Source organism: Oncorhynchus clarkii, chromosome 11, assembly GCF_045791955.1.
Source record: "Oncorhynchus clarkii lewisi isolate Uvic-CL-2024 chromosome 11, UVic_Ocla_1.0, whole genome shotgun sequence".
In the NCBI taxonomy this organism is placed as follows: Eukaryota; Metazoa; Chordata; class Actinopteri; order Salmoniformes; family Salmonidae; genus Oncorhynchus; species Oncorhynchus clarkii.
The window spans coordinates 36,792,816-36,818,428 of NC_092157.1; the positions used below are offsets into that span (position 1 = coordinate 36,792,816).

Below are 25,613 nucleotides of genomic sequence, written 5' to 3' on the forward strand. Positions count from 1 at the left end.
AAGTCTCGCGGTACTCGCAAACTGGTGGAGGGCCTATTCAAGTAGGTGTGCTTCATGGCGGTGACGGAGATTGCGGTAAATAACTTGCTAAATAAGTTAAATATGAACTCAGTTATTGTTGTCCCCGTCCTGTTTCTCAAATAGTTGTGAACCTACATATTGTAGGAATTATTGGTTTATTCCCGTGAACCACGTTTAATTCACAAAACCTGAATGTAGGCATGCGGCCTTTATCAACTACTAGCAAGCTAAGTTAGCTAACTACTGCGACAATTGGCTCTAGACTAATGCTTTCTAGCTAAACAATTTAAATAAAGCAATTGCTAGCTCACTGGTAAAGATGTTAGTATGTTAGACTGCCTTGTTGGAATTACAATGCATGATTTAAAATAGTGATATGCTAGGTAGCTATGTTAAAGAAGATGCAACGACCAAGTTAGGTAGTTACGTTAGCTCGCCTCAACTATCCTAACGTTACTTACGATTGAGCTCCACCCACTCAAGTGTAGCAATTTAGCTAACAAGCAAGCGTATTACTTGCTTACGCTTCGCATTTTCTAGTAACTAGGGGTGTAACGATTCACCAAACCCACGGTTGGGTACGTACTATTGCGTTTTTGTTATCACGTCTCGGTACAGCGGGAAAATTAAATGCCATCCACAATGTTCCTGCCATTGTCTGTTGTGACAGGGTTGTTATGTGGGCCTCAGGTTTCCACTCTGATGCTGCGTTTGTAACTGTGGGAGGTAGGAATTTAACGTTACCAGTTGGATGCATTCATGTGATTTGAAATCGAGAATTGTCCATTGGAAAATGGTCAATTTGCCACCATAAACTAAAAGTACAACTTTCATGATTGTAACCAATTTATAGAGTTCAAAAACCACATTAATAAATTGTTTTTTATAAATAATGTTGCGTTGCATTTAATTACAGAAAATGCTGTTAGAGGCCATTTCGTTAGTAGGTGACAGAGGTCACCATGTGGGAGGTGGGTGCTCAGGATGATAGACACGTTTCCCAATAGGAATTAGTTGGAGGTCCATTTTTTTCCCAATTGTATGTGGTAAATTCCCACTTCCATCTTCGAGAACGCGCCAGATGCGTGACGCATAAACGGCTTGTGTCTGTAGCAAGGTACATCTACCACTCTGGGTTGATGGGTAAAGGGGTATCTGTAGCAAGGTACATCTACCACTCTGGGTTGATGGGTAAAGGGGTATCTGTAGCAAGGTACATCTACCACTCTGGGTTGGTGGGTAAAGGGGTATCTGTAGCAAGGTACATCTACCACTCTGGGTTGATGGGTAAAGGGGTATCTGTAGCAAGGTACATCTCCCACTCTGGGGTAATGTGATGGGAAAGGGGCTATCAATGTTTAGTATGCGGCAGGGCTTGATATTAACTTTTTTAGCCATTTGTTCTTGGGACAAGACAGATTTTTTTTTTACTTGTCCGAAAGCTTAAGCCACTTGTTCCAACAACAAAAAAGGTCCATAACACCATCAGCCAAAAGGGTGACTGAAAATTGGTGAAGTGCAAAGGAGAGGTCTGAAATAATTTTCGGGGCTTTTCCATACATAGATGATGTTATCGCCCCCAAGCGGCCATGTAATGGACCGCTACACATTTGGCTGGTGTGCTACGACGAGGGACGAGAGGCATTATGATATTGGCAAAATATATTTAGCGTAGCCAAACATTTTCTAATAGCCTATTCCACTCTGGTGGAGATGTGGCACGAAAGAGATGCCTAGGCTACTGTACATAACTAGCTCTGTGTGTAACGGCGCGAGTGACACCGTCACAGAGCCTTCCTGGCTGTGCGTCTTGTGATGGGTTGAAAATCATAATGGGCGCGTGTGTACAGTATATTCGTTATGTATCTTATTTATCTCGTGTACAGCATACAGAGCCTTTGAGCAGAAAATCTGTCAGACAGCGTGAGAGTGCATGCTACATCATCTCAAACAGCAAAGTCTTACCTTGCTTCAAAGTAGCCTAGCCAAATTCAGACCATATCCGTGGAGGCAATTGTTTTATATCAACTTTCTTTCATTGTCATTGTCCAAGGCGTCATATTAGCATCCCATGCTAGTTGTTGCATATTAGATCTCTCTTTCTAAATTTCTAACAGATATTTTCATCTGTCACATGAAACTGCTCGCATGTGTGGTGCGCTTTTGACAAGTGTTTTCCCGCTAATTGCATTGTGGAACAAACATTCGCACGTAGCCTACTGCGTGTTGCTGCGCTTATAATGTGAAGAAATAATAGTTTATCAACATTTTAGGCTAAATATTCTGATTTGTTGCATCAGACTCATTGCGTTTTAAAGTTTTGCTTTATGTAGCCTAGGCCTGCTAGTTGTATGAGTTTGGGATCTAGTGTCCCTCAGCTGTCCCAGTCGGTTTGGAATAGGCTATTTCTTTCTCAACAAGCTGTAGATAAGTAAGGAAACTTCTCTACTATGGGGGATAGTAGATTGACATAGGCTAGTGATTTTGCTGTTCGTTTACTTACTCGTCTTGTTGGCTGAGAAAAAGTACATGCGGATAATTAGGTAAGAAGGACCGCATCTTCGACTTGCATGTTCTGTTAATATGAATTACCATAATCTAAATGTGATTTCTGTTATTCTAAGCACCGTGGGTGGACTCCCTAATCAGGTTACTTACCCAATGCATATGGGTTCTGGTAAATTTCTCAAATGTCCGATAAATTCAAAAGTCACATTTTCTGAACCGAATCATTGTTTATTAACATGGTGCTGAAACCCCCTATTCTCAACCATGGAGAATGGGCGCATATCCGCGGCTATAAACTAAATACAATAAACATAGCTTACTTATCACTCGTGCAATTTATTTGGGAGGTGTGCTTGGGTTGCATGAAGGTCTGCTTGGATGCAGAGGGGAGGGGATGTTGTGGTGTTTCTTTGCATTTCTTTCTTGTACCGGTATACGGGGATGATATCAGCCTAAATGTGTCAACAGCTGCATAGGCTATTCTCATTGAGTGTGGCGACATACGGTTAAAGTTTTATCCAACTCTCCTTCCATCAGTGTTGGAATCTACTGGGAAGCCAACATTTAACCAAACTGGAGATTTAAACAATGATGGAGGATCCTCCAATTCTGGTTTATCGACCCCGCACACGCCATCGTACAGAACTAGTTCCCAGCTGCGCCTCACAAAAGGGCAGTTTGAAATGCAGCAATTAAGATTTGAATTGTGATTATATAGCCTGCAATGTTGTTTTTTTGCTCAGATTTACTCAAGGCATATTTTTTTTACATTTTGTAAATATATACATTTTTAAAGTATTTATTTGGGTTCACAGTGCGGGACGAACCGAGTTACCTGAAAGGTTCAGTACGAATACGTGTACCGTTACACCCCTACTAGTAACTAACTAGCGAAATAGAGATCTAGTTTGCAAGTTAGCTAAGTTTGTATAAAATTAGCTAGCTTAGTTCATACTTGGTGCAAATAAAGGATTCCAAGCTTACCGCCTTGCAGCTGCTATCATGTTAGTCTGAAGGCATTTTCTCTCTCTCAGACTTTTTTGAATTGTTAAGGCTTCCCATTCACTCTTCCCCCTGGGTTATCCTGCCTCTGAGGTCCCAGCGTTTAGCAGGTTGTAGGTAAGGAGCTCTTCTCTATGCACGCTTGTCTTGAGCGTCCCAATCACTGATGACTGGTCTTTGATATTGAGATTATCTGACACCCCCCCAGTACGAAATATGCACTGTGATGATTCCCAATCTGTACATAAATTATCCTTATTATGATCATAGTAGGAGAGAGATGTAGCCTACCAAATTTGCAGTGCTCAGCAAGTGTCATTCATTTCTCCAATTAATAAGTGTTCATGTCTCCTGAGGATGCTCATATGCATATTAATGTTTTTCACTGCTGTGGTTCTTCAGGGAGGGACAGCTCTGATGATGGAGAATGGACAGGGCACAGGCGCGAAGCTTGGCCTGCCGCCTCTCACCCCAGAGCAGCAGGAGGCACTCCAAAGGGTGAGCCTACTTATTACATGTACATTACTAAATACAGGTGTATACACAATGTCTTTCCATTAGTCAGTTTGCCTGTGGTTGCATTATTCTCTCGCGTTTCCTTTTCTTTCATGCTGAATGACTTTTCTTCAGGCAAAGAAGTATGCGATGGAGCAGAGCATTAAGAGTGCCTTAGTGAAGCAGACCATTGCTCATCAGCAACAACAGCTTACCAACTTACAGGTGAGACGTGCAGAATTCTATACTCTTACAACTGCAACTTAACTCTACGTGTCGTTGACCATATGTTCTTATCTCTTTAACGCCAACCACTCAATTAAATGCTCATATCTAAGAGTAACTTGGACCATTAGCAAGATTGTTACATAGTAATTCGATATGACTATCTGCCCTGGGAGCTTTGTAGGTATGAAACATTACTTTATTGTTTAGTAGCACAAAACATAGCACCACAGCTTATAAAGTATGTTTGTCTGCTTACGATGATAGGGTGGGTATATTTGTCCTCTTGTTTCTGCCTCTTTTTTTCCAGCTAGAGAAGATCAGCATGAAGACTTTGTTTAACATGTTGAATGCTTTGCACTTGTTTTCACATAGGGGTTTTGATTGTGGGGTGATGTTGTGAAATGGTTTTGGGGAAGATTTGAAGTGGGTGGCAGAGGGAAAGTCAAATCAGTCCTGAAAGCTTTTTATGGGGAGTGTGTAATGTCACTAAAAGCTGATGTATAGCAAAGGAACAACATTTGAAAAAGCAAAGCTTAAATACATATCTAACCTACTTTTCAGTACCTTTTTCATCTTTACTGTCTTTCAGATGGCAGCAGTGACAATGGGCTTTGGAGATCCTCTCTCACCTTTACAATCGGTCAATAGATTATTACACTTTTTTCTCTGTGCGCTTTCATGATACAAAGGACTGTTACCCTTTTTTGATCGGCCACTCTGGGCTCCATCCTAGCCATTGCAGCTGACCAAATAACTAATATTTCAAAAGAAGACATGTTTATAAATATTATAATTATGAGGAACAAGTTCTTATACGATGTGCTGAGTCTGCTTAATTCAGTCTGGTTAAAGCTGCAAAATGTAACTTTATATATGTGTCTATATATGTGTGTGTGTGTGTGTGTGTGTGTGTGTGAGTTATACATCTGTCATTCTCATTGAAAGCAAGTCTAAGAAGCGGTAGATCTGTTCTATGTGCACTATTTCTATGCTTCCCATTCTTTTAAGTTTAGTTTTAGCATCTTTTACTTTCGGTTTTGTACACCAGCTTCAAACAACTGAAAATATAATATTTTTGGTTATTGAAAATACACTGCTCAAAAAAATAAAGGGAACACTAAAATAACACATCCTAGATCTGAATGAATGAAATATTCTTATTAAATACTTTTTCTTTACATAGTTGAATGTGCTGACAACAAAATTACACAAAAATGATCAATGGAAATCAAATGTATCAACCCATGGCGGTCTGGATTTGGAGTCACACTCAAAATGAAAGTGGAAAACCACACTACAGGCTGATCCAACTTTGATGTAATGTCCTTAAAACAAGTCAAAATGAGGCTCAGTAGTGTGTGTGGCCTCCACGTGCCTGTATGACCTCTCTACAACGCCTGGGCATGCTCCTGATGAGGTGGCGGATGGTCTCCTGAGGGATCTCCTCCCAGACCTGGACTAAGCATCCAACCAACTCCTGGACAGTCTGTGGTGCAACATGGCGTTGGTGGATAGAGCGAGACATGATGTCCCAGATGTGCTCAGTTGGATTCAGGTCTGTGGAACGGGCGGGCCAGTCCATAGCATCAATGCCTTCCTCTTGCAGGAATTGCTGACACACTCCAGCCACATGAGGTCTAGCATTGTCTTGCATTAGGAGGAACCCAGGGCCAACCGCACCAGCATATGGTCTCACAAGGGGTCTGAGGATCTCATCTCGGTACCTAATGGCAGTCAGGCTACCTCTGGCAAGCACATGGAGGGCTGTGCGGCCCCCCAAAGAAATGCCACCCCACACCATGACTGACCCACCGCCAAACCGGTCATGCTGGAGGATGTTGCCGGCAGCAGAACGTTCTCCACGGCGTCTCCAGACTGTCACGTCTGTCACATGTGCTCAGTGTGAACCTGCTTTCATCTGTGAAGAGCACAGGGCGCCAGTGGCGAATTTGCCAATCTTGGTGTTTTCTGGCAAATGAAAAACGTCCTGTACGGTGTTGGGCTGTAAGCACAACCCCCACCTGTGGACGTCGGGCGTCGGTCTGTTTCTGACCGTTTGAGCAGACACATGCACATTTGTGGCCTGCTGGAGGTCATTTTGCAGGGCTCTGGCAGTGCTCCTTCTGCTCCTCCTTGCATAAAGGCGGAGGTAGCGGTCCTGCTGCTGGGTTGTTGCTCTCCTCCGGCCTCCTCCACGTCTCCTGATGTACTGGCCTGTCTCCTGGTAGCGCCTCCATGCTCTGGACACTACGCTGACAGACACAGCAAACCTTCTTGCCACAGCTCGCATTGATGTGCCATCCTGGATGAGCTGCACTACCTGAGCCACTTGTGTGGGTTGTAGACTCCGTCTCATGCTACCACTAGAGTGAAAGCACCGCCAGCATTCAAAAGTGACCAAAACATCAGCCAGGAAGCATAGGAACTGAGAAGTGGTCTGTGGTCACCACCTTGCTAATTGCCTATAATTTCCACCTGTTGTCTATTCCATTTGCACAACAGCATGTGAAATGTATTGTCAATCAGTGTTGCTTCCTAAGTGGACAGTTTGATTTCACAGAAGTGTGATTGACTTGGAGTTACATTGTGTTGTTTAAATGTTCCCTTTATTTTTTGGAGCAGTGTATATTTCACAGCGTTTTAATGGTACAACGACTAATCTTTACATTGCTTGTTTTGTCTCACAAACTGAAATTTAGGCAAACTTTTTGAATTTTTGCAACCTGGAAATGGCAGATAGAGTTCTGCTTATTACACCTTTTAATGCCCTGCCCACTGCACCATTTCAGAAGAAATGCCCTGAAGTACTTCCACTAGTGGCAACAGCTGTTAGTCAATGTTTTTTAAACTGAAAGAGATTCATAATGGAAATTTGGGATTTGTTTTGAATTCATACACACTGCATGGTGAAAAGTATGAGGGGACCCCTTCAAATTAGTGGGTTTGGCTATTTCAGCCACACCCGTTGCTGACAGGTGTATAAAACCGAGCTCACAGCCATGCAATCTCCATATACAAACATTGGCAGTAGAATGGCCAATACTGAAGAGCTCAGTGACTTTCAATGTGGCACCGTCATAGGATGCCACCTTTACAACAAGTCAATTTGACAAATTTCTGCCCTGCTAGAGTTTCCCCGGTGAACTGTAAGTGCTGTTATTGTGAAGTGGAAACGTCTAGGAGCAACAACAGCTCAGCCGCGAAGTGGTAGGCCACACAAGCTCAGAAAGCGGGACCGCTGAGTGCTGAAGCGAGTAAAAATGTCTGTCCTCAGTTGCAACACTCACTACCGAGTTCCAAACTGCATCTGGAAGCAATGTCCGCACAATAACTGTTTGTCGGAGTGACATTGAAATGGGTTTCCATGGTCGAGCAGCCGCACACAAGCCTAAGATCACCATGCGCAATGCCAAGCTTCGGCTGGAGTGGTGTAAAGCTCGCCGTCATTGGACTCTGGAGCCGTTCGTGTTTCACCATCTGGCAGTCCTATGGACAAATTTGGGTTTGGCGGATGCTAGTGGAACATTATCTGCCCGAATGCATAGTGCCAACTGTAAAGTTTGGTGGATGACTAATGTTCTGGGGCTGTTTCTCGGTTCGGGCTAGTCCCCTTAAATCCAGTGAATGGAAATATTAACGCTACAGTGTACATTGACATTCTACATGATTCTGTGCTTCCAACTTTGTGGCAACATTTTGGGGAAGGCCCTTTCGAGTTCGAGGTCCATACAGAAATGGTTTGTCGAGATCGGTGTGGAAGAACTTGACTGGCCTGCACAGAGCCCTGACCTCAACCGCATCAAACACCTTTGGGACGAATTGGAACGCGAGCCTGGCCTAATCGCCCAACATCAGTGCCCGACCTCACCAATGTTCTTGTGGTTGAATTAAGCAAGTCCCTGCAGCAATGTTCTAACGTTTAGTGGAAAGTCTTCCCAGAAGAGTGGAGGCTGTTATAGCAACAAAGGTGGGGACCAACTCCATATTAATGCCCATGATTTTGGAATGAGATGTTTGACAAGCAGGTGTCCACATACTTTTGGCAATGTAGTGTATTTGAGCACAATACAAACCTTTTATTAGGGGATTTTTAGCAGAACATTTATTATGGCTTTTTGCTCTATAGCCTGAAATCGCTATGCAAATGTGGTTTTAAATATCAATGCAGGGAAGTTCATGTCTTCTTTATAAATATGATGTTACTTTGCATTGATTGACACTGAGAAAGCCAGCTTTGGTGTGGGGCTAAAGAGGGTTAGCAGTCTCTTTCAATAACTTAAATGAGAGACCTTCTCAAACCGGAATACCTTTTTGGCAATCTCAAATTTTATGTTGTAAAATAGGAAATCACTTTTCTCTTATGCAATAGATTAGGCTGTTACTAGTTCGCCTAGTCCGCCTGTGGGTGATAACGCAGCTATGCTTGAGTAAAAGGAACCAGTAAACTGCTTTCAGTGGTTACCCATCCCTCCCTCCCCTTAGAGACGTAAGTGTGAAATGCTTTCCTCAGGCTTTTTATCTTTGTATGGATGCTTTTCAACTGATATACAGTGTTGTGAAAAAGTATTTGCCCCCTTTCTAATTTTCTCTACTTTTGCATATTTTTGATACTGAATGTTATCAGATCTTCAACCAAATCCTAATATTAGATAAAGGGTTCCTGAGTGAACAAATAACACAACAATTACATATTTCATAAACAAAGTTAAGTATTTGTAGACTCAGGTTCCCTTTATCTAATATTAGGTTTTGGTTGAACATCAAAAATATGCAAAAAGAAAGAAAATCAGAAAGGGGGCAGATACTTTTTCATGGCACTGTAGGTGTTGATTTAGTTTGTTGTCCGTGTTGAAATGTCATCTCATATACACCCCTGGACTACAGGTCAGTTTCAAGGGCTAAATGTTAGTGAGGGGCATGCATGTCCATCACCACTTTTGCTTTCACGCATATAAATACAGTAATGATACAGATTTTTTAAAGTTATGTAGCTGTATCTGCATTTTCAAAATTGTTGATATCTGAACAAAAATATAAACGCAACATGTAAAGTGTTGGTCCCATGTTTCATGAGCTAAAATAAAATATCCTAGAAATGCAGAAAAAGCTTATTTCTTTCAAATGTTGTTTATTTCCATGTTAGTGAGCATTTCTTCTTTGCTAAAATAATCGATCCACCTGACAGGTGTGGCATATCAAGAAGCTTATTTAAAAAGCATGATCATTACACAGGTGCACCTTGTGCTGGACACAATAAAAGGTCACTCTAAAATGTGCAGTTTTGTCACACAACACAATGCCACAGATGTCTCAAGTTTTGAGGAAGCTTGCAATTGGCATGCTTACTGCAGGAATGTCCACCAGAGCTGTTGCCAGACAATTTAATGATAATTTCTCTACCAAAAGCTGCCTCCAATGTCGTTTTAGAGAATTTGGCAGTACGTCCAACCTGCCTCACAACCGCAGACCACGTGTAACCATGCCAGCCCAGGACCCCCACATCCGGCTTCTTCACCTGTGGGATTGGATTGTCTGAGACCAGCCACCTGGCCAGCTGATAAAACAGGAGTATTTCTGGAAAAACTCACTCTGATTGGGTGGGCCTGGCTCCCTGGTGGTTGGGCCTGGCTTCCAAGTGGGTGGGCCTATGCCATTCCATGCCCACCCAAGGCTGTGCCCCTGCCCAGTCATGTGAAATCCCTAGATTAGGGCCTAATGAATTCATTCAAATTGACTGATATCCTTATATGAATTGTAACTCTGTAAAATGGTTTAAATGGTTGCATGTTGCGTTTTATATTTTTGTTCAGTAGAGATAGCAATAGTCACAAATCCATTTTTCAGGACTCTTTATTTTGCATATGCCCAGATTGCATCCATCCCTGACATTGGCCTGTATGTCTATTGTTGGGAAAAGCAAATACAATAGAGAATTTAAAATATTCCCAGTGATTTACATAATGAGACCTCAATGTAAAAAATAAAATAACAAAAATACAGTTTATCCAAACACATCTAGATTTGATTTTGTGTGTTCTTTCTTTCTTTGGCCCCTTAAGCATCATGGTGTGCTTTTCTCCGTGGTTACCAGGTGGCGGCTCAGCGGCAGCGTGCTCTAGCCATCATGTGCCGGGTGTATGTGGGCTCCATATACTATGAGCTCGGGGAGGACACCATCAGACAGGCCTTTGCCCCCTTCGGCCCCATCAAGAGCATTGACATGTCATGGGACTCAGTTACAATGAAGCACAAGGTCAGTTTATAGAGCATGCTCAAACTACATCGCCACACAGAATTGCAATAGGATTAGAATTAGAACTGCATTAATCATATGAATTAAACTTTTGATTCACAACTGGAGAATTTGGCATGCTCGTGTTTGTAACTGTCTCATGGGTCTATTGTCTGTGCGTACAGGGCTTTGCCTTTGTGGAGTATGAGATCCCGGAGGCTGCACAGCTGGCTCTGGAGCAGATGAACTCGGTCATGCTCGGGGGCAGGAACATCAAGGTGAGTGGCCTGGAGAGGCAGCCTGTCCTGCGCTGTGGAAATGGACCACTCAGAACCCCCCCTCTATACCCCTGGAACGAGCAGTGCTCCTGCTATCAACTTTTTAATATTTTCTATCAAAGATGCATGGAGACAGTTCGGACATCCCCTTTTCTCATTTATCTCCTTGTGTGTAACTGAACTATTTCTGGGTGAATCACTAATTGGTAGTATCTCTAATTCTGTGTATTTAAAGCCACTCATTTCATTTTCTTTCTTTGCTTGTATGTGTGTCCATTCATTTAAAGGTGTGTGTGTGGTTGCATGTGTGTGCGCACATGTTTGTGTGTGCGCGGGTGTGTGTTTTTGTGAACGTATGCTCTGTCGTCTGCTTCCATGATGTCATCACCACATTGTTTTAGTGACCAGTTCCTCTAGGATACCCGGGCAGCGTGTGATGATGCGTTGCTCTGTGTCCGAGATGTGCTGATGATGGGCTGCGCCTGGTTGGTGTTGCTTGGCCGCCCCACCTGGAGCACAGATCATATACTACATAGCCGCTCAAAGAGACGCTTCAGACACTAACCTATAGATGACAGTTGTTAGAGGAGATACCTCTGAGACATGTCGGTCCCTGACAGTGTAGTGCCAGCCACGGGTCTTGTTAATTTATAGCTATTTCCACTAGTTGATCCTCAGCTGCAGCTCCGGCTTAAGGCAATCTGAACAGGCCTTTCTTTTAGTGTTGGTCAAACATGCCTGAGTGAGTGAACAAGTCATAGTAGCAGCTTTTACAGTATAATTATCTTCATGAATTTCAGATAGGCTATACTTTTCTTTTAGTTTCATGATTTCTATTGTACGTTTCAGTTGATGATTTTGAAGTGATTAAGTTGTTGGTATGTTATGGTCTAGAAAGAATGAGAGTTAAAGAAAATAGTGTGTCGATAGAAGACATTGTCTCTAGACTAGTGCAGGTTGTCACATTTCATATCACTCTTATTACCTTAGCCCTGGTGGACAGATGCAGTTTAGCACGGCTAGTGTGAACTTGGCTAAGAATACATTAGGCGGCAATTACAAAGAGAAAGCGGCTCCTTTAGATCTCTAATAGAGCATTTCCATACAGGATTGACCCCAAAGGCTCAGACTTTTCTGTTTACGTCTATGTGGGCTGGCACCCATGTCTTACCGGGCTATGGCTCCCGCGGGCCTACAGCCAGGCCACTGGTACTTTTCAGCTGGCATTTGCATAACAATGGCTAACTTGAGCAACTTCTCACAAAGCAACTGTTTTGATTATGCAGAGGTTGTTAATTCTGCTCTTCACATGCTTCACTGTCAGCCCAGATTCCCTAGTATAACATAAGTGAGTATACACTCGTGTAACACTGGTGTTACAGTTTGAAAAGCAGTGTAATTGCGTTGTCCTGAGTTGAAGGTGTTAAGTGGTTTTGGAGCTCGGGGTGTTGCGTTGCTTGGTCAGTGGCTGTGACACCCCACTCATTGGCCCTGTGCTGGTATCTGTGCTGTAGGTGGGGCGGCCAGGTAACATTGGTCAGGCGCAACCCATCATCGACCAGCTGGCAGAGGAGGCACGCGCCTACAACCGGATCTACGTTGCCTCCGTCCACCCCGACCTCTCAGACGAGGACATCAAGAGCGTCTTTGAGGCCTTCGGGAGGATCAAGTCCTGCACGTTAGCCAGGGACCCCACCACAGGAAGACACAAGAGCTTTGGCTTCGTCGGTGAGCAGAGAGGCCCCTGGCGGGTGGCGGCCCTCGGGATGTGCTGTTGCTGTGTATTTGTCCTCCTCCTAACTCCTCTCCCCCCTCTCTCCCTGGCAGAGTATGACAAGCCCCAGTCGTCCCTGGACGCAGTGTCCTCCATGAACCTGTTTGACCTGGGGGGCCAGTACCTGCGGGTGGGCAAGGCTGTGACCCCTCCCATGCCCATGTTGACCCCCACCCAGCCTGGTGGCCTGCCCCCCGCTGCAGCCGTGGCTGCTGCAGCAGCCACCGCTAAGATAACGGCCCAGGCAAGTATGATTCCCTTCCAAAGGGATCTATTGGCCTTCCAGGTAAATATACTTCTGATGCACAGTACCAGTCAAAAGTTTGGACAAACCTACTCATTCAAGGGTTTTTCTTTATTTTTACTATTTTCTACATTGTAGAATAATAGTGAAGACATCAAAACTATGACATAACGCATATGAAATCATGTAGTAACCAAAAAATATTTTATATTTTTCAAAGTAGCCACCCTTTGCCTTGATGACAGCTTTGCACACTCTTGGCATTCTCTTAACCAGCTTCACTTGAAATGCTTTTCCAACAGTCTTGAAGGAGTTCTCACATATTCTGAACACTTGTTGGTGTGTTTGGTCATTGTCCTGTTGAAAAACAAATGACAGTCCCACTAAGTGCAAACCAGATGGGATGGCGTATCGCTGCAGAATGCTGTGGTAGCCATGCTGGTTAAGTGTGCCTTGAATTCTAAAGAAATCATCTACACTGTCACCAGCAAAGCACCCCCACACCATCTCACCACCTCCTCCATGCTTCACAATGAAAACCACACGTGGAGATCATCCGTTCACCTACTCTGCGTCTCACAGACATGGAGGTCTCAAATCTCGACTCACAGATTTCCACCAGTCTAATGTAATTTTTTGTGTTTCTTGGCCAATTTCATCATAGCGCTTGATGGTTTTGCGACTGCACTTTTTGAGTTTTTGAAGTTTTCCGGATTGACTGACCTTCATGTCCTAAAGTAATGATGGACTGTCGTTTCTCTTTTCTTATTTGAGCTGTTCTTGCCATAATATGGACTTGGTTTTTTACCAAATAGGAAAATATTCTGTTTTCCACCCCAACCTTGTCACAACACAACTGATTGGCTCAAACGCATTAATAAGGAAAGAAATTCCACCAATTAACTTTTAACAAGGCTCACCTGTTAATTGAAATGCATTCCAGGTGACTACCTCAAGAAGCTGATTGAGAAAATGCCAAGTGTGTGCAAAGCTGTCAAGGCAAAGGGTGGCAACTTTGAAGAATCTCAAATATAAAATATATTTAGATTTGTTTAACACTTTTTTTGGTTACTACATGATTCCATGTGTGTGATTGCATTGATTTGATGTCTTCACTAGTATTCTACAATATAGAAAATAGTACAAAAAATAAAGAAAAACCCTTGAATGAGTAGGTGTGTCTAATCTTTTGACTGGTACTGTAGGTAGCTAGGTGTAACCATAATTAATTATGTACTCAGTAAAGTTTTAATATAGTAAAGATAAATGTAATTTGTATATAAACCTTACTTTTCTGATTTTCTGTGTGCTTTAAGTAACATACTCAGTGTACAAAATATTAAGAATACTCTTTCCATGACATGGACTGACCAGGTGAATCCAGGTGAAAGCTATGATCTCTTATTGCTGGTGAGACAGGTTAAAGAAGGCTTCTTAAGACTTGAGACAATTGAGACATGGATTGTGTATGTGCCATTCAGTGGGTGAATGGACAAAATATTTAAGTGCCTTTGAACGGGCATGATAGTTATATATTTAAAAAATGTATTTCATCAAAATATAGTAGGTGCCAAGCGCACCGGTTTGTGTCAAGAGCTGCAAATCTGCTGGGTTTTTCTTGCTCAACAGTTTCCTGCGGGAATCAAGAATGGTCCAGCCAACTTGACACAACTGTGGGAAACATTGTAGTCAACATGGGCCAGCATCCATGTGGAACGCTTTCGACACCTTGTAGAGTCCATGCCCTGAAGAATTTAGGATTTTCTGAGGGCAAAATGGGGTGGTCCAACTTAATGTAGGAAGGTGCTCTTAATGTTTTGTACACAGTGTTTATTTTGATGTACCCTGCAGTTCTAGAATTTGATATAATATTTGATGAATTGATAATGCATAACCCTTGCAGGGCAATCTAATGTATTCTACTGCTGTGTGTTTGCTAACAAAATGTGCTGTGCCATATCTGCTTGTGTTGTGATGTGAGCTCAACCAAGTTGCAAAAGTATTAGGGATGTAACGATTCACCAATTTGCATCGGTCCCTGATTCTGATGTTTAATTAAGATACAAGTGCATCAGTCCGCAGACCCCAAACGATCCAAACATAGCATGCATCTGTCAGAAAATCTATTCAAACATTACGAATCGCCGGTTTGCGGTGACATTTTTTTTCGAACCAAAATCCAAATGAGACAGTGTTCAGCTGCCCCTTTAAGGGCGGGAGGTTACCATGGTAACAGGCCACTCGAGTTTTGGCAGATGTGTCTGAGATTTGGGATCTGACTTGGTGGTATCGTTGCTATTAGGTGAAGCAACAGACTCAAACTAATGTTGAAAACAACTGAGCTTGTGAACAAAATGTAAATAGCCAAGAAAGAAGTGGACAAAGTCTCACTTTGTAGACTTTTGAGAAAATTAGACCAACTGTTATGCCTGTGCGCAGCACCTCCAAAAACAATTATATCAGCACTTCACTCAGTGCGCACAGCTCCCCTGCCAGGCAGAGGATTTAGCAGCTATGAAACAAAACAACAGCAAAATTTGAAAACAACTACTGCAGAATTTTTCTGCTATAAATCGCAACTCGCACATGTGCTCATACAGACTTTTGACTGTTTTTATTTGCGAACGTAATGCTCGCACTCTACAGCCCTGCAAATTGAGCAATACCTAAAGCTACCCGTTACCTGCCAATACCTAAAGCTACCCGCAAGTGGCGGGTGTTTATTTTATGCCCTGGTTCCAGGCCTAAATCGGTCACTGATTTAGAGGGGAACAATGAAAGAAAGCAGTGGAACTGGCTTCGTGGTCCAGAGTTGAGTTTCAGGACTATAGACATCATTTACACACACACACACCAGGGTTTCTGTTAGGAAAATGTTGCGCTGTACATTTGACCGGAAGCATTTTCATTTACCGGACACTTGAGAAATATGACCCATATGCTTTGAGTGCGTAACCTGATTAGGGCGTCCACACACGGTGCTCAGAATAACATAAATCACATTTAGGTTAAGGTAATTCATATTAACAGAACGTGCAATTCCAGGATGCAACAATATGCAGTGATTCTTACTGAATTCTGGTGTCCACTTTGAATATGTTAGAATAACCTTCCACATTTATTTCTTGAAATTTAGAAAGAGAGGAGATCTAATATGCAACAACTCATTTTGGTTTCTTATATGACCTAAGGTTGTGCCTTTGGCTACTGGACAATTAAAGAAAGTTGATATAAAATAAATGGTCTGAATTTGGCTAGGCTACTTTGAAGCAAGGTAAGACATGCCTCATAATATGTAGTAAAACGCTCAGGTTTCAAACCATTAACTATGTTTTCAAAATGCATAATGCCTCCAGCTAATTACAAAGTGGTGTGACGAGCTGATGAAGCCTGCGTTCCGTCAACTATGAATTTGCTGTTTGAGATGCTGTAGCAGGCACGCTCACGCTGCCTGACAGATTTTCTGCTCTGTATTCTGTATACGAGATAAATAAGATACATAACGAATATACTGCACACACACGCTAATTCAATTCTACTCAATTATGCAAACTAACCTATAAGCATGACCAGTCAAATGTATTTCCATCAATTAATAGGCTAAAAAGCATTATTTCGCAATTCGATTTTTTTTCTTCTCCCAGTGCCAATGAAATGTTTTGACTTTTTATTATCGGCCAAAAGCTGGCTATTACCGGCAACGCTGACAAACACACACACAGAAGTTAGCCATTTTTAAATGTATTGTTATTTAACCTTTATTTAACTAGGCAAGTCAGTTGAGAACAAATTCCAATGACAGCCTAACCCGGCCAACCCTAACCCAGACGATGCTGGGCCAATTGTGCGCTGCCCTATGGGACTCCCAATCACGGCCGGTTGTGATACAACGTGGAATCGAACCAGGGTCTTTAACGACGCCTCTAGCACTGAGATGCAGTGCCTTAGACCGCTGCGCCACTCGGGAGCCCTCATGAGTTCCATCAGGAGCAGATTTTAATTTAGAATTGAAAATGAATGTGTTTATTACGGCTGGGCGATACCAGTATCGCAGTATTTTTTTCCATGGCAAAAATGTAAACACGAAACAGACCAAATTCTTCGGTCCTTTAAAAACCTGCTGTATGTAAAATATTGTGTGCTTTTGCTCAACAACATATTGATCTTCTAACACTAGGGTTTTCCTCAAGAAGTTAAATCCACTTTGTTTTGTTTCCTTGCCCGGATACTAACGAGTATAGCGATACTGGTATTGTCCGGCCCTAGTGTTTATGCAACAAATGTTAGTGAACCAATTCGTTCTCTAAACAAACCGAATTGTACTGAATCATTTCAAACTAAAACATATCGTATCGGAGCCCATGTATCTAGATTCTAATTGTATTGAAAGGTAAATATCTCTTTAAAAGTATGTCCTGTGACTGGCCCTTGCTTTTGTCATTTAATGTACTTGGGTGTGTAAGCTAATTACACCCTGGAGTCTCACTGCTCAAGCATGCAGTCCCATTGCTATATCTGGCAGTGGCACTGACATTAGTCATAGTTTTGTTTAGTAATACATAGTAGTCTTGGGAATTTAGTGGATGTTTATATTATAACATATTAACAACTTACTGATAGAATATTGTATATTGACCTGGTGAGATGCAGAGTAGAATACATGCTGTATGAAGTCTGACTGTGCCACCTCACTGTGTTTTCCTGCTAATGCGTCCCGCCCCTCTCTCAAGGAGGCTGTGACCGGGGCGTCCATCTTGGGGGCGATGGCTGGGGCAAACCAGATGGGCCAAATGGGTTCGATGGGACAAATGGGCTCGATGGGACAAATGGGTTCGATGGGACAAATGGGCATCCCTCAGGCAGTCATGGCTGCCCAGGCCCCCGGAATGATCACAGGTGTGTATTGAGATGTGTCAGCACAAAGGGTGTTGTCCACTGACTTACACACTCACTTAGGTCTGTTTGAATGTTTTAGAGCAGTGGTTCCCAAACCTTTTATAGTCCCATGCCCCTTCAAACATTCAACCTCCAGCTGCGTACCCCTCTAGCACCAGGGTCGGCGCACTCTCAAATGTTTTGTTCCCCCATCATTGTAAGCCTGCCACACACACACTATGCAATACATTTATTAAACATAGGAATAAGTGTGAGTTTTTGTCACAACCCGGCTCGTGCAAAGTAACAAAGAGCTCTTATAGGACCAGGGCACAAATAATAATATTATAATAATCAATAATTTTGCTATTTTATTTCGCCATCTTAGATATAAAACTTTATATCTTCATCGAAAATTGTGAATAAGGTTAATGAGCAGGGTGTGCTTGAAAGGATGTAGATAACTCTGCAATGTTGGGTTGTATTAGAGAGAGTTTCAATCTTAAATCATTTTCCACACACAGTCTGCCTGTATTTTGTTTTCATGCTTGTGAGGGCCGAGAATCCACTCTCACATAGGTAGTACGTGGTTGCAAAGGGCATCAGTGTCTTAACAGCGCGATTTGCCAAGGCAGGATACTCTGAGCGCAGCCCAATCCAGAAATCTGGCAGTGGCTTCTGATTAAATTACATTTTCACAGAACCAATTGTTGCAATTTCGATGAGGCTCTCTTGTTCAGATATCGGTAAGTGGACTGGAGGCAGGGCATGAAAGGGATAACGAATCCAGTTGTTTGTGTCATCTGTTTCGGGAAAGTACCAGTGTAATTACTCACCCAATTCACTCAGGGACTTCGTTATATCACATTTGACATTGTCCGTAAGCTTGATTTCATTTGCACACAAAAAATCATACAATGATGGAAAGACCTGTGTGTTGTCCTTGTTAATGCAAACAGAAAAGAGCACTAACTTCTTAATCATAGCCTCAATTTTGTCCCGCACATTGAATATAGTTGAGGAGAGTCCCTGTAATCCTAGATTCAGATCATTCAGGTAAGAAAAAACATCAACCAGATAGGCCAGTTGTGTGAGAAACTCGTCATCATACAAGCGGTCAGACAAGTGAAAATGATGGTCAGTGAGAAAACTTTAAGCTCGGAACTCAATTAAAAAAAACTTGTCAATACTTTGCCCCTTGATAACCAGTACACTTCGGTATGTTGTTAAAGCGTTTCATGGTCGCTGCACATATCATTGCATAGTGCAGAAAATACACGAGAGTTCAGGTGCTTTGCTTTAACAAAGTTAACCATTTTCACTAGTGTCCAAAGCGTCTTTCAAGCTGTAAGGCATTCCCTTGGCAGCAAGAGCCTCTCGGTGAGAAGGGTTTGCGTTTTATATGGTCAGCTACCGTGTGTAACTCATAGAATTCACTGGCTTGTATGTGAAGCAGTAATTGTTTCAAAACATCTCCTGCCATGTCACTGGTGTGTTGTGAAACAGTGTTGTTTGATGAAGGCATTGTCTGTATAGTTTTTTGGGGCCTTTTCCCCCAGCATTGTCCCAGCCATATCCGCGGCAGCAGGTAGAATTAAGTCCTCCACGATAGTATGGGGCTTGCCTGTCCTAGCCACACGGTAGCTCACCATTATAAAACGCATCTAGCCCCTTCTTATTAATGGTATGTCTTACTATTCAAAAGTCGTCTTAATTCTTGCTCAAAAAACTCCTGTGGCATATTTTTCGTTTCTGAATGTCTGCGCAAGAGTGAAGGTTTCATGGAGTTCAGATTAGTACTTTTGCGCATATAACACACTGTGGCTGAGGAATGGCACTACTCCCAATATAAGTGAACCCCAAATCAATGTAGTTCTCATCATATTTGCGCCTCTTCAATGGTCCAAGTCCCTGTCTGTTCAGTGCTTTCCTGGGTAAGGGGGCAGTAGCTCTTTGACTGCATCAGATTCACAACTGTCAGTGTCCATGCTAGCTGGGCTAACAACAAATGTAGAATTACTGATGATAGCATTGGATGTGCTCGTGGAAGAAGAACAACTTCTGTTGTCGACAGGTGCAGGTGTAGTACTGCTGGTAGTAGCAATACTACCAGTAGAGCTGGTATGTGTCTCTATGGACGCGGGCCTTACTTTTTAAACTATTTATACATTTTTGAGCAAACAGAATGAGCAGCAGCTACGTTTGGCAACATACAGACCGTTAGTGGAATTCCCGCGAGTGAGTAACAGTTAATGTGATTGGATGTTAATTATTTGACTAGGCTACCTGTATTTGACATTGTGTTGTTATTTCGCTGAACACTAGATGGTTTCATTTTATTTTTGGCAGTGAAATGGGGCTACTTGGGCAAGAACAAAACCTCACCCAAATGTATAGCCCCTGTTGGAAAATATAAATGGACTGTTTGAAAATGTGAAGGGAAAAAAAGTGAATCACAGTTTTATTTGGAGTTCCCCCGATGGAGTTCCCCCGAAGAGTATCCCAGTTTGGGAATACCTGTTTTAGAGAATAAGAGGATTGTTTGAGTGATTTAAAGTGTGTCCTTTATCTACTCAGTGTAACAATGTTGAGGGAATTATCTGGTTAATCAGGTTACCGTTTTTTTCCATCTGAACCTGGTCATTAAATTGTGTTGTAAAATCTTGACTACAAATAGGTTGACATGAGACCGATAAGAGAAACAAGGGAATTGCAACAGAGGATTTGACTCTTATGAAGGGAAATTCATGCATACCATGTCTCATAGAAACTATATCAATGGAGATGTACACTGAGTAGGGCTGTCCCCGACCCCAAAAAATATTGGTCGATCATGAGTTGTTTTTTTCCGACCAATCGACTCAACGAAATGTTCAAACATGTATTTTCCCATATATAGACACACCCTATGCGTTTTAATAAAATGAACTATATGTAGGCTACTGAGCTTGTCTGATGTTTTAAACAAAATAATGAACACACACAAATGACTCGAGGGAGCCAGATATCAAGCCTAACCAGAAGGAATAAACCTGTTCCCAAACCATCACCTGCTGCTGCTGGCCTTCGCAGATTCTGCTATTACGATCCTGAAGTTGCCAGTAACCAGGGGGTTGGTAAGCTTTTCCATTTGGAGTGCCAATTTATCTTACCATTTCTACCGATCTGCGTGCCAGTTATGATTTTCATGCAGCATTTTCATTCATTTTATAATAAAGTCAGATCTCAGATTCACTTGTGTGATTAATAAAGATTATATCTAAATGAAAACTATTCAAATCTAAAAATTACTTTTATTGCCATTGTTTTTACATAGTTGCCAGTCTACATAAAGCCAACAAATAAAACATTGCAGCCTGCAGGTAGAAAATATGAAAAAAATAGATCACATTGGCTACACATGGCCTGTCTGCAATGAACTTGAAACATTGTGTTAATTATCGACTTGGTCCAGCCTGAAGCTTGCACTAACAAACTTGCAACATTATATAAAATATTTTGGACCCTCAGTTTCCAGTGAGCTCCAGACAGACACAGCTGTAGGATATTTGTGCAAGGGATAAGAAGTAATCAGGTAGACCTATTTTATGATGTTTCCATCGGATCAGAGAATTACGTTTTTTTCCCCCTTTCAAACTGAGTGGTTATCAAAAGGGGGAGAGCTGGAAAGATTTTTCAAATGGGCTACATTGAGGAACTATTGTCATTCTCAATGGATGTAAAAACACTTAGTTTACTTTTTGTTTTAGGTGATGAAAATATCACTGAGAAGCTCCACAGCTTAGTAGTGGTGGTGAATTAAGACATTCAGAAAAACTATCAGATCTCCAAATGGGCCCATTTATAAGCCTACATTTGCGCCCAGGCCTGGTAGCCTAGGCCAACTTCTATTCCATAATCAGGGGCGCGTCCTTAATCAACATTGACAGTAGTGCTCAAAACAAAACACAATGAATCAATTGACAACTCGTAGATGGAATGAAATACACCAAAACTTGTTTCTCACAAGTGTAGCATAGGTTGTGCGCTCTGCAAATGTGTCCACTCTGACAATGAGAACTGTAAAAGATATTAATATATTGAATGCATTAACAGAAATTACAGTAACCAAACAAACATTGTAGATTACAAATGATGGGAATTAACAGTACATATACTACTGGTGATACTGGTGTGTTGTCCCAACGGCCTCCGTAATAGATTAGTCCACTGAGACAGGCGTCAATCAAGATGTGCCATAATTATTACATTTTTAATTTTAACTGGACAAACAATTATTGGCTGACCAACAGCTTATCGACAAAACAATCGACCAGTCAACTAAAAGGGGTCAGCCCTAACACTGAGTATACAAAATATTAAGAACACCTGCTGTTTCCATGACATAGACTGACAAAGGTCAATCCAGGTGAAAGCTATGATCCCTTATTGATGTCACTTGTTAAATCCACTTCAAATCAGTGTAGCTGAAGGGGAGGAGACAGGTTAAATTAGGATTTTTATGCCTTTAGACAATTGAGCCATCGATTGTGTATGTATGGCTTTGGTAGTAGGTGCCAGGCGCACCAGTTTGTGTCAAGAACTGCAATGCTGCTGGGCTTTTCACGCTTAACAGTTTCTTGTGTGTATCAAGAATGGTCCACCACCCAAAGGACATCTAGCCAACTTGACACAACTGTGGGAAGCTTTGGAGTCAACATGGGCCAGCATCCCTGTCGAATGCTTTCGAACCATTGTAAAGTCCATGCCCCAACGAATTGAGGCTGTTCTGAGGGTAAATGGGGGGAGTGGGGTGCAACTCCAATATTAGGAATGTGTTCCTAATATTTGGTGTACTCTTGTGCATATTTGTATGGCTGACGCATGTAATTGTCCCTCTCATGTCCCTGAAGGTGTGACACCAGTGCGTCCAAACCTGCCAGTGCTGCCCCAGGTGGGCCTGGTCAACCCTGTGCTGGCCTCGCCGCCTGTGATCACCAACCCAGCCCAGCCCAACCCCTCTCTGCAAGAACTGCAGAAGAAGAAGCAGGAGGAGAAGGAGATGCTGCAGGACGGGACAGGCCAGGAGATGTTGAGCGACCAAGAACACATGAGTATCTCAGGCAGCAGCGCCAGACACATGGTCATGCAGAAACTGCTGAGGAAATCAGAAGTAAGACCAGACATGAAGATAAAGATATTTCAGGGATGCAAACTTGTTGCTTTTTATTTATTTTTATTTAACCTTTATTTAACTAGGCAAGTCAGTTAAGAACAAATTCTTATTTACAGTGACGACCTACCTGGCTTATAGGCCATCCACGTGAATTGTGTAGATCCGAGGAATATGCTTCTCATATCGAAATAATTGACTGAAGACAGAATGCATCCCTACCGGTTCTACAAAGTGAATATCAGAGTCATCAGAATGAGTGCTTCGTCCAATATCCATCTGTCTCCGTCCGCTCTTTCTGCGCATCTCCATCACAAGTTTTAAAATGTAATTTAGCCGTGATAACAAGCTGGGGTGTGCAGACTGATAGGTTTTCTGTTTGTTTAATTATTGGAGTGGGTCGCAGTGCAAGTGAAGTAGACAAATTGTGTCTATTCATTTCGCCTGTTACAACCAAGAGCACAGACCATCCTGACTTTGCTGCCATGTAGTCATAGAGAAATGCCATAAAGGAAAAACGGTGCACAGTGACAGCCATGCTTGCACCTTTATATCTTTGAAAACTGTGTCTCTAGCCCAAACCATTCAAAAGTTATTATCGGGGCTACCTTTCCCCTTTCTACTGTAAATTTGCATGCATTTGATAGAATTTCATAAACCTGCTTGCGGGCCATTTTTATGTTAATCGCAGGCCGCTTATTGTTGATTTGATAACAAACAACCTTGTTGTCATGTTAGCTAGCTAACAACCTGGTAACTTGACCAATATGCTATGCACAAATTTGGATGGCACAGGAAGAATGGAAAAGGGATAGAGAGAGCCTAATCAAAGATGTGCTTCAATGTATTTTTCTTTTTTAATTTTTTACTTGATCCTCTTTTCTGCCCAATTTCTTGGTATCCAATTATTAGTAGTTACTATCTTGTCTCATCGCTACAACTCCCGTACAGGCTCGGGAGAGACGATGGTCGAAAGCCATGCGTCCTCCGAAACACGACCCAACCAAGCCGCACTGCTTCTTAACACAGCGCAGCCAACCCGGAAGCCAGCCGCACCAATGTGTCGGAAGAAACACCGAGCACCTGGCGACCTGGTTAGCGTGCAATGCGCCCGGCCTGCCACAGGAGTCACTAGTGCGCGATGAGACAAGGATATCCCTACCGGCCTAACCCGGACGGCGCTAGGCCAATTGTGCGCCGCCCCATGGACCTCTCGGTCGCGGCCAGCTGCGACAGAGCCTGGGCTCTAACCCAGAGTTTCTGGTGGCACAACTAGCACTGCGATGCAGTGCCCTAGACCACTGCGCCACCCGGGAGGCCACCTCAATGTAATTTTAAGCTTAATCAGAAATATTTTTTGTTCCTAACTTTTCAAAGTTTGGAGCAGTGTGTGTGGGAGGGAGAGCGTAATATACGGTCTAAGGCAGGGGCGCAACTTTCACTGGGGACGGGGGGGGGGACGGGGGTTCATGTGTTCCCCACATTCTGAAATTGCATATTAGCCCCCCTCAGTTTTATCATTGGAATGTGATACTAAACGAGGCAACGGTGTGCTTTAGGACCATGCGGACACCTCCGAGCGATCTGGTAGGCTGTTTGGAGTGTTATGTCCCCCCGACTTCTAAAACCAAAGTTGCACCCCTGGTCTATGGAGTATTGTAGGCTAAATATGGTTTCATATAGTTTTTTTCCACTTACTACATTCCGCCTGCCCAATCACATGTAGGCTTTTGGATATGAGCAAATCAGCCATTTTCTGCAGTAGCCTATTCTATTATACAGTGAACACTGAAGGTAAATTCAATCTGTTGTATTGAGTAGAGGTGTAAATATCAGAAACAGGTTTTTGTGTAGCACATGTGCAGAACGTATAGAAAAAGGAAACAGGACGCAAATAAATGTTTTCTTGTACTTCTCACTGATTTTAAATGTGTTTCTGTGGTAAAAAAGTTAACCTTTTTGGGCCCTTATCAGTTTGCTTCTGTGATATTTGCCTTGTTTCGTGGCATAAATTTCACAAAAGGTGCAGTACTTTCACTGAAAATGTGATATTTTTTGCTGTAATGTGATTTGGATTGGAATACATATTGACATGTTGTCGTACTCGTCCCCAGTCTACGGTGATGGTGTTACGGAACATGGTGGGGCCAGAGGACATCGATGACGACCTGGAGGGTGAGGTAACTGAGGAGTGTGGCAAGTTTGGTGCCGTCAACCGAGTCATCATCTACCAGGAGAAGCAGGGCGAGGAGGAAGATGCCGAGATCATCGTCAAGATCTTTGTGGAGTTCTCCATGGCCTCGGAGATGAACAAGGCCATCCAGGCACTCAACGACCGCTGGTTCGGGGGTCGCAAGGTCATCGCAGAGGTCTACGACCAAGAGCGATTCAACAGCAGCGACCTCTCCGCATAAACTGTCTGAAATGGTCGCCCAACCCCCTTCCCATACCCGTTGCTCAAATTCACTTCAGCCGCTCTCACTGCTGCTAGAGATTTGAGACTCTTTTTAACTTGTATTTTTTTTTATTGATGTTAATATTATTAATGGTCTCTTTTGAGGGATTGGTTAAGAAAGGAATGTTTGCACCTCTTGGATTTAGTCTTTTCACCTACTGTGAAGACTTGATTTGTTTTTGTATTATTTGCAGCTTTTTTGTAATCAAAGTGAGAAGTTATGATTAGGTTTTACCCTCTTAAGTTTGCCAATGTTTGCTCTTCTAACATTGTCAGGACTCTTTAAACATTGTTTTTAGAGCCATTGGTTCCAGTTTCCTCACACAAATAAATTCTTCAACTATGCAAA

General features: G+C 42.6%; 1 protein-coding gene across 3 annotated transcripts; it reads left to right on the forward strand.

Moving 5' to 3' along the window:
• On the forward strand, positions 1-25,613 carry LOC139420482 (poly(U)-binding-splicing factor PUF60-like). Of its 3 annotated transcripts, XM_071170679.1 has the most exons (12): positions 13-75; positions 3,564-3,648; positions 3,934-4,029; positions 4,162-4,251; positions 4,844-4,894; positions 10,346-10,507; positions 10,672-10,764; positions 12,279-12,492; positions 12,592-12,824; positions 17,513-17,678; positions 22,550-22,809; positions 24,924-25,613. In XM_071170679.1, exons 3-12 carry the CDS (start codon positions 3,949-3,951, stop codon positions 25,221-25,223), a joined length of 1,650 nt encoding a protein of 549 aa, XP_071026780.1. In that variant the 5' UTR covers positions 13-75; positions 3,564-3,648; positions 3,934-3,948; the 3' UTR covers positions 25,224-25,613. The 3 variants fall into 3 exon arrangements, with proteins under 3 accessions (XP_071026779.1, XP_071026780.1, XP_071026781.1); XM_071170678.1 differs by lacking the exon at positions 3,564-3,648 and having other exon boundaries at positions 1-75; XM_071170680.1 differs by lacking the exon at positions 3,564-3,648 and having other exon boundaries at positions 19-75; positions 12,592-12,782.

Excerpts from the sequence above, each read along its gene's own strand:
- LOC139420482 (XM_071170678.1), top strand. The coding sequence starts at position 55 with ATGGCGGTGACGGAGATTGCG. Across the intron at positions 4,030-4,161 it reads AGCAGGAGGCACTCCAAAGG|GCAAAGAAGTATGCGATGGA; the intron begins GTGAGCCTACTT and ends ACTTTTCTTCAG. Across the intron at positions 22,810-24,923 it reads AACTGCTGAGGAAATCAGAA|TCTACGGTGATGGTGTTACG; the intron begins GTAAGACCAGAC and ends ACTCGTCCCCAG.